The 8,821-nt window shown below is 32.9% G+C and overlaps 2 protein-coding genes across 4 annotated transcripts; one reads left to right on the top strand and one right to left on the bottom strand.

Moving 5' to 3' along the window:
- Positions 1 to 844: 844 nt before the first annotated feature.
- LOC100802412 (uncharacterized) lies at positions 845 to 5,181 on the top strand. Of its 2 annotated transcripts, XM_006606373.4 has the most exons (14): positions 845 to 1,198; positions 1,509 to 1,622; positions 1,699 to 1,782; positions 1,875 to 1,997; positions 2,165 to 2,248; positions 2,338 to 2,456; positions 2,548 to 2,649; positions 2,766 to 2,882; positions 3,310 to 3,378; positions 3,465 to 3,531; positions 3,639 to 3,692; positions 3,965 to 4,054; positions 4,209 to 4,241; positions 4,703 to 5,181. In XM_006606373.4, the coding sequence occupies exons 1-14, from the start codon at positions 1,181 to 1,183 to the stop codon at positions 4,796 to 4,798; spliced, it is 1,170 nt and encodes a 389-aa protein (XP_006606436.1). In that variant the 5' UTR covers positions 845 to 1,180; the 3' UTR covers positions 4,799 to 5,181. The 2 variants fall into 2 exon arrangements, with proteins under 2 accessions (XP_006606436.1, XP_006606437.1); XM_006606374.4 differs by lacking the exon at positions 845 to 1,198 and having other exon boundaries at positions 1,565 to 1,622; positions 1,872 to 1,997.
- A 728-nt stretch (positions 5,182 to 5,909) lies between these two features.
- LOC100791304 (uncharacterized) lies at positions 5,910 to 6,835 on the bottom strand. Of its 2 annotated transcripts, none has more exons than XM_006606372.4 (2): positions 6,528 to 6,835; positions 5,910 to 6,452 (listed from the first exon to the last, which is right to left on the bottom strand). In XM_006606372.4, the coding sequence occupies exons 1-2, from the start codon at positions 6,606 to 6,608 to the stop codon at positions 6,228 to 6,230; spliced, it is 306 nt and encodes a 101-aa protein (XP_006606435.1). In that variant the 5' UTR covers positions 6,609 to 6,835; the 3' UTR covers positions 5,910 to 6,227. The 2 variants fall into 2 exon arrangements, with proteins under 2 accessions (XP_006606435.1, XP_003556438.1); XM_003556390.5 differs by having other exon boundaries at positions 5,910 to 6,449; positions 6,528 to 6,833.
- Positions 6,836 to 8,821: the final 1,986 nt, after the last annotated feature.

Raw genomic sequence — 8,821 nt, 5'->3', positions numbered from 1 at the left:
AATATAAAAATATTATGAATTTGTTTAGATAAAGATAAAAATTTGACGTATCTTTTAGATTTAGGAGATTAATAATTTGATAATATTTAAATTTTGTTACATTTTTTTTATCTATATATATAGAGTCCATGAATAAAATATTGACACTATTCTTTCATACACTATATTTTTTTTTCTTTTACAAGTATATCTCCATATACAAAAGATACACCACCAGTGGTATCAAAGCTTTAAAAGAATATCAGATACCGCCCAAAGACTGTTGAATGTAATAATATTTAAAGGAGAGAAAATATAAAATTTGGAAAAAATATTATTAGAGAGAGGGGAGAGAATTCAAATTTTGTATTTTAATTTATAATTTATTTATTAGCAGATAAAAACAAGTTAGGAAAAGCTAATTTGTTTTGGCGGATGATAACGAGGCATATTTGACAGTGATAAGTCCCGGGAAAAAAGAGAGTCAATAACCAAGTGGTGAAGTGGAGACAAAAACAAATATGGCCATTATGCTCGTCTTTGTTATCTTTTCAATGGCTTGAAATATAATCACATGATATTGCGCCACAACCTACCAATAGGAGAAGTTTCATATAGCACGAGAATGTATATTATCAGTTGAATAAACTTATAACACGCAACATTCGTAATAATCATCAATCATAAAGATATTATTTCCTCTTAAATTGCACTACCATTTCCCCACCAATAAAAAAAATAATATCGTATTAGAGATTCAATGGGAGTGAACTGAACAAGCAGCACAAGACAAAAGGTGTGTATATCATCTTTAAGAACCTTAGTTTTTCTTAATAAACAAGTAAGAAAGAAAAATAACAAGAGCGTTAGATGAATATGTCGGACAAACATTTGATTTGTTAGTTTGTTTGTTTGTTTGTGGCACCGCGTTGTTCGGTTCCCGCTCCTTACGTCAACTAACTATCTCTAAAATCAAAATTAAAGGGAAAGAAACTTATCCTTTTTATTCAATTTTTTTTCTAAACCTTACGTATTTCAATTACAATTACGTCCACGATCACCGTCACCATTTTCTCCATTAATTCTCCTTTTCAAATATTGCATATTGCTTGTGGCTAATCAAACACTTTCCATGACCTTTGCTTTTGATTTTGATCACAACGCCAACGCCAACGCCCTTCTCTGCTTTTGAAAATCAGATATGAAGTCACCTTCTCGAGTACCCTTTCTCTCTTTCCTCCGTTCTGCTTCAATTCATGTTTCCCTTTTCTTTTTTTCTTCTTCTAAAACTAATAAGGCCTACCAATAACCATGCTCTTTCTTCTGTGTTTTTTTTTATTTGTTTTAAATTTTAATCCTTTCATGTTTTTGCATGGCCTCTGCTTCTTTTCTGTTGTGTAAGGAATTAAAGATGAAAAAAATAATCCCAACTTTAAGAACTTGTGAAAAGAGGAATTAAAAGGGTCTTCAATTCTACAAAATTATTGTGTGGTGTTGCTTTTATCTAACCTTGTCTTATGTTGGACCAGGCTTTTTCTGTTGCTGATACAAAGAGTAGAAAATCATGTCTTTATGCCATCTTCCCAGCAGCTTCTTTAATTTGTGTTGTTTTATTTTTCATGACCTCGGCCTTCACACAAGAGGTATACATAAATCCTTGTCTCAGAATGAGTTTGACTTTGACTTAGTAGGATTCATGTTCTTCCAAATTTCATGCAGCCGAAACTATCAAGCTGGAAAATGGACACAGCAGTGGACGCAGATCAGAATGTAATAGTGGACCCAGTAATTGATAAATGCAAGGTTCTTTATCTCACTTGGCATGCTTTTCTTAATCATTGCACTGTTTCAGGTGCTGAACTTTGGTTCTTATTTTTGTTTATATTGTTTAGTAGAACCAGTGCAGGCCTAGTGGAAGTGAGGCATTACCTGCAGGCATAGTCTCCATCACTTCCAATTTGGAATTGCGACCTTTGTGGAATCCTCCCATGCCTAAGAAGGGTCGTCACACAATAGAAGTGAGTTTTATGTCTTTTTTTGTAGGTTATTGATGTAGCTTATGTGGTCTCTTCAGTTGACACTCTATTGACATAGAACACATATCATCATCATCATAATGTCAAATGGTTATAATTTTTTCTTTACTTCCGGTATGGTATGTACTAAATTGGCTAAATTTGAACAGCTTAAGGTAAATGCATCAACCAATTTGTTTGCAATGGTAGTTGGGATAAAACAGAAAGATCTTGTGAACAAGATGGTTAAAAAGGTACTCTAATGAGTTTTGTACAAATTATTCATTGCAAATAATACTCTGTTGTTTATGGGTCATGACCCTCTTTCTACACTATATTGCAGTTTATAGACAGTAATTTCGTCGTGATGCTCTTCCACTATGATGGTATTGTTGACGAATGGAAGGATCTCGAGTGGAGTAGTCGTGTCATTCATGTGTCGGCAATTGATCAAAGCAAATGGTAGGTGTCTAGGTGATTTCACATTCCATTTCCATCCATATTTTAAACCATTTCATATTTCATATATCCTAAATACGTTTTCATTGACTAGGTGGTTTGCCAAACGATTCTTACACCCCGACATAGTTGCAGAATATGATTATATTTTCCTTTGGGATGAGGACCTAGGAGTTGAGCATTTTCATCCAGATAAGTAAGTAGAATTCCGTTTTACTTTTGTTAATTTTGCACTTACTTTTTCATTCAAATATGGAACTATAAGTTTCTTGTCTGAAATGTATTTTACCATGTTTCTTAAGTTATTTTCAGGTATGTTTCTATCATCAAACGTGAAGGACTGGAGATATCACAACCAGCACTGGACCCTAAAAAATCAGAAGTGCATCATCAGATTACTGCACGTGGGAGGAGGTCATCGGTGCACAGGTTCATCCATATGTCCTTTTCATGTTCTCAACAATAAGTTATCTAGTTCCCATTATATCATTACAGCAGTCTTCACTATTTCAATAAGTACTTCCTTAGAATTAGGCCCTGCTATTATATGTCAAGGAAATCTCTGGAGGTTGATTTAATTAAATACACTTTCTAGTTTCTAGGAAAGTCCATCTCATCTCTTGCCTGTTTCTTATAGCAACCAAGGTTTGCTTATGGTTTCGCAGTTAAAGTAGTTAACCAAACAGTACTCCTAATCTGAGAAAGACATTTTGAGTTCAAACCCCCTCAATATGTGGTAATGAACATTTATTGAAAAAACTAAAAGAGAACTTTTGTTTCCCTTCTAATGGTGTTGTAACTAGATAAGTGTGCTTTAAAGCATATTTGTGCATGCTTTTGGTCGTTGTGCTTGCAGAAGGACATATAGAGCTAGTAATGATGGTAAAGGGTGTGATAAAAGCAGCACTGCCCCACCTTGTACAGGGTAAGAGTTTTTGTGGTAAACAAATTTAACGTGGATTTCCCTTGTAACACAGTTCAAGAAATTAAAGGTGAACTAATTTGCTTCAGGTGGATAGAAATGATGGCTCCTGTTTTCTCAAGAGCTGCATGGCGTTGTGTTTGGTATATGATTCAGGTGCACCACTCAGTACTACTAAGTATTAATGCTTCCGTGGATCATTACCATTAGCATTGCTCTATAGTGGTTTCATATTTATTCACCATTTGTGGTTTATTTTACAGAATGACTTGATCCATGCATGGGGTCTAGACATGCAGCTTGGCTACTGTGCTCAGGCAAGTTGAGCTATGTTTTGGTTAAATTTGATTTCCTTTTTCTATAAGCAATACCACAGATTGCTGTTACTGTTCTCAAATCAAAATCAACTTTTTATCTGGAAAATCATGGTAACTATAAAATCAATAGTAATACCTAGATGAAATGCCATTTTTAATTGGAGAACGACACTAACAACATCCATGAAATTGTATTTAAATTTTGTCCTTTTATCAATCTCCTTTTATTTTTGCTTTCAAGTTCCATCTGACCTTATTTCTGTTGGATACAGGGTGATCGAACAAAAAAAGTTGGTGTTGTGGATGCTGAATACATTGTCCACTACAATCGTCCCACCCTTGGAGGCATAGATAAGACTATGGTGAGAAAAGTGCCATTTTTATTGAAGAGTTTAATTATGAAGAAAGACTTGTTTTAACTTTCTAAAGATTGTAATTTCTTAGCACACTTCTTATCTAGCATGTGTGTCTCTTATTCTATCTTCCTTGAAACTGAGACTTATCTGTGACTTGCAGGTTTCATCTCAGGAAAAGGATCATAGAGTTGATGTAAGTTAACATGTTGTCATGATTTGGCAATTGAAGTACTGTCGAAATGTGCCTCACTTAAAAGCATGTTTCGTTTTGCTGTACCAGTCAGATTATTTGTAAAGCTTGTGCCTTTGGATGGGCAAATACTTGGATTGTGTTGGTCAGTTTGTTTGATAAAAAAGGAAAAAAAAAATGGGGTCCCCTGAGATGTTTGGGGCAATGGCCAACGAAATTGGCACTAGTTACTTTTCAAGTTTCATAATACAGCCACTTGATACCTTAAATGACAATAACTAATTGCTCTGCCAATTAGCTTCAGATGATCAATGACACTGTCCATGGCGTAGTATATTTGAGATTCTTGCATTATAAATTTCTATTTGAGATTCTTGGATGATGGGAAATTTCTGCCACACAATTAGTAACATTGCTTTTTTTTTTGTTCTGTCGTTACTAACATTGTTTTGTGGGTGGTGCAGGTGAGGAGACTTTCTTACCAAGAATTAGATATCTTTAGAAAACGTTGGGAAAAGGCAGTTGAGGAGGATAAATGTTGGGTAGATCCATTTCAATAGCCAGTGCAGGAATTGGAGTGGTAAACGAAGTTCTATGTAAATTTTGTATAAAAAATAACATGTCATTTATGTAAAGAGAAGAAGTGCTTGATCATGGTCATGACAGAGAAAGCTTAGAGGATCTCAAGGACAACATGACTCCTGGAATAAAGTTGTCTTAAATAAGCTGGGTGCATTTAGTGGAATTTTTTCCATCTTTATTGGATCAGCTTTGAAGGTAAATAAAAGGGGTTAGAGGGTAGTTAGAAACCTCTGTAAATCAGCTAGACTCTTCGCGTTGTTCTTCTTGAGTAAACATCATACTGTCAACTTTTTTTTTGAATTTTGAATTGAGAAAATTAATTGATGTCAAGTGCATTTGAAGATAGTTTATAATTATTGATTTTATCAACTTTTGGGTATTCATTTTATCTTCTCTTTCTATTTGGATGACCTCTTGATTCCACAGTTTTCTTCCGTAACCCCATATACTGCTGTTCTTTGTTTCCTTCCTAGCACGCACATGCCAAACACAAATTTAAAGTCACAATAGATTAAAGATAGCAAGATGAGATGCATTTCATGCCGTTTTTAATATCTAAAACGAACCAACTAGTAGTGGCCACCGGTAGTTTTCAGTAGCGTTAAAAAATCACTGCAGTAAGATAGCGATATCAATTTTGTAAAGACGAATCTTAACAAGTGTTCTTACTTCTCAGGTTAATAATTAAGGAAATATAAAAATATATTTATGAATTATTTTTTAAATAATTAAAAGTATTTAATACAATGTATTAGTAGCTACTTATCTTCGAGATACTTACTTATTCACAAGACACTGGAAAAAATATACTACTAATAGTTACTGATTAGTATTTCTTAATGTTAAGAATTAGATAATTAAATCTTATAAATAAGAACGAGTAAGTAATACTTAAATTAAATGGTCCTACGTGAGAGAGAGAGAGTGACCCGTACTCTTAAAGATCAACAAAAACAAACAAGCTAGCTTACCAAAATTTGAGGGTAAGAGTGATGTCAGAAAGATTCCCGAACACTCTTCTCAAGATGCACAATTTATATGCAACTCTTCAAACCAAAGCCTAAAGCCAAAACGCCTCTGCCTCACAAATTTACCAATACAGATGTGCACTATCCATGCTTTATTAATTTAACATTACAGAAACGTTGGTATCAGCATCATAAAACACATAGAAAAGAGAAAAAAATACACATACCAAGGCTCATTGCATTGATACATGATCCATTATGAAACAACCAGCAAAACCTATTACAAACATAGCAGGTTTGTAACTTTGGCTTAACTGTCCTATTCCAACCCCCACAAAACATAACACCTGAATTAGTATGTTGATTGAAATTAAGGTAAAAAATTATGATTAAGCCCAATATTCTGGGATTGACACTAGGAAAGTTGCAAGAGAAAGCATTAAAGATGGCATTCAAAGCAATTACAGGTTTTAGGGGTGAAGGAACAAAAGCCAAAAGGTCTATTGGGAATGTTGCAATTGATGGCATAGCAACAGGGAGAGGGCAAGCAGATCCCTTTTGCTCCACCACAGCAGGTGCATAGTGCACATATCTGGAAGCTTCCCAACTTTCTTCTGCTCTCATTCATCACCATCTGCATGGAAGCTGCACCACCATTTGCCTGCTAATCATGAAAATTCAGCTACAGTTTTCTACACATTCATTGAGATTTTTAGGGGGAAGAAGAGAGAAGACTCACATTCACATTGGGTAAAAAAATAAACACAAAAATGAGAGAGATGATGATGATGAGGCCATGAGCATGAGCAGAAGAGGGCATCTTGACAAGTGCTTCTTAGGTTTGTGATGGAAAGTTGAGAGTTTAATTTGTTATGCGAAAACCAAACTAGCTTCACAGACTCTTGAGTTGGAACATGAAAAAGACTGCAGAGGAAGGACAAGGACAAGTGTTTCCTTTGAAATCAGAGTCCACGGAGGGTGACCCCCTCTTGTCTCTACTCTCTAGAGTTCTTCCCATCAGATTTGTTTCAATATGTCATCAATTTCCTATTATGTGCAAAACTCTTTATAAGCCTAAAGCAAGTTAAATACTTACTAGTAATAGTAATCATTTTTACTTACACCTTGAAAAACTGTATAATACTTGTAAAATTTCAGACAAAATAGTAATTACTAATTAACATAATATTTTTAAAATAATAACTTTGTACTCGTGATTCTTTTTTTATTTGAGGGAAACTCTCCATCAATTATTAGTCGCATGTAGGCGTAATTACATATTGATATTCCATCATTTCAAATTAAATAATTACACTAATTTATATACCCAATAAATATTTTATTTTAAATAATACTAATAATAATGCACGTTAGTTTATGCAATTTAATCGGCATAACTTATTAAGACCACATTCACTGAAAAGTTGTCAACTGTAACACTCTCTCCGGTTTTAAATATAAAAAGAAACATTTTTTTATGTTAGATATAAGAAAATTTTAACAAATTTTATATCATTTAATATTATTATTTTTAAAGTATTTTTTGTTTAATTGATATTTTAATTCCAATGACTCATTTTTATTCTTTATATTAAGTTTTAATGAAGAATAAGTTAAAAATGAATATAATTAAATATTATTTTTAATTAAAATGAATGTTTTTTATATATATTTGAAATCGAAGGAATTATATATGAAAACAAGAATTTCTGAAAGTTTAGGCTCCTCCTCTCATTAAAAAGACGTCAGGTGGCACTCACCACATCACATCGGGGCTCACCACACCACATCACATACTAAGGACGACGTGTTTGATTTAGATAAAAAAAAATAGGAAAAATAAAAATAAAAGATGAATTTTGAAATCAAAGTAAAATATAAAATATGTGATTCTAAAAAAAGAAACAAAATTTCTTGTTATTCTTATTATTTCTCGTTTTTCTATCAAAGAGACCATAAATATTGTTTTTGCTTCAGGAACAGAGGCCCAAACAAAATAGGGAAACGCTGCAAACAACAAAGAAAATCCTTCCTCTACTCACTCGGTATGACAGTGCTGCATGCAACTATTTTGCAGCAAATAGCAATTGCACAAATTATATTATTTCAAGGACAAAATGTTAACTTATGAAAGAAAGATTTGGTTAAGCAATACCTGCATTTTAGTCATAACATGCGCGAGATTTGATAAGCAATACGACACGTGTATGTTTGGTTCTGTGTTATTATCCATTGAACCTGCTTTCATCTCAGTCAAACCTGGGTATGTTATTGAACGAGATGTTTGGATAATTCAATTTACGCAATTTTGCTTGAGACATGCATGTTTCCTTTGACACTATTTCGAGTAACTTAAGATCCGACAAAATCAATTTTCAGTGAATATTTTTTTTTATTTCCAATTTTATCCGTCTTTCATTTATCCATTGTCAACCACGTGCTCCTCATGAAAAGGAGGAGTAAAGCAGAAATGCACTCACACATGTAAGAAAAAAAGTATGAATAACCAACTCGACTTGAGAAACCTTGCCAAGAATTTCAAATTTCATAATCAAAACTGAAGAAAGCGTGGGAGACTTATAGTAGACAACCTTTACAGTTTGCAGCAGTACTAAAGGAAAGCCTATAAGAATAAATGTCCTCTAAACTGCTGTATTGGTCTCACTATCTCACTATCTCACTTTTTTTAATTTTGTTTTTGTAAAAATTCTTTTATAGAAATTAGTTTTAGTATGTTTTAATATATCACAAATTAATTTTCATAATCTAATCTTATGGAAAGTAGTTTTCATAATCCAACATTATTAATTTCATTGTAATTTTTAAAAACCTAGTTTTTAAAAATAATAATAATAATCTATATATCAATATCAATATAATACATTACAATACAAAAGATATCTACAAATAACTAAAACCCATGTTGGTAATTAGACACTCAAAATCAATTTTGATAGCAAGTTTTCAAATAACATTGAGTGTGAAAATCATTTTTCATATATATATATATATATATATCCAAACAAAAAACGT

The sequence above is a fragment of the Glycine max genome, chromosome 20 (assembly GCF_000004515.6).
Source record: "Glycine max cultivar Williams 82 chromosome 20, Glycine_max_v4.0, whole genome shotgun sequence".
Taxonomy (NCBI): Eukaryota; Viridiplantae; Streptophyta; class Magnoliopsida; order Fabales; family Fabaceae; genus Glycine; species Glycine max.
Note: the sequence above shows the minus strand (reverse complement) of the source record. Positions and strands in the feature narration are given on the sequence as shown.

Excerpts from the sequence above, each read along its gene's own strand:
- LOC100791304 (XM_006606372.4), bottom strand. The coding sequence starts at position 6,608 with ATGCCCTCTTCTGCTCATGCTCATGGCCTCATCATCATCATCTCTCTC. Across the intron at positions 6,453-6,527 it reads TTTTTTTACCCAATGTGAAT|CAGGCAAATGGTGGTGCAGC; the intron begins GTGAGTCTTCTC and ends TTTCATGATTAG.
- LOC100802412 (XM_006606373.4), top strand. Across the intron at positions 2,249-2,337 it reads TGAACAAGATGGTTAAAAAG|TTTATAGACAGTAATTTCGT; the intron begins GTACTCTAATGA and ends ACTATATTGCAG. Across the intron at positions 2,650-2,765 it reads GAGCATTTTCATCCAGATAA|GTATGTTTCTATCATCAAAC; the intron begins GTAAGTAGAATT and ends AGTTATTTTCAG.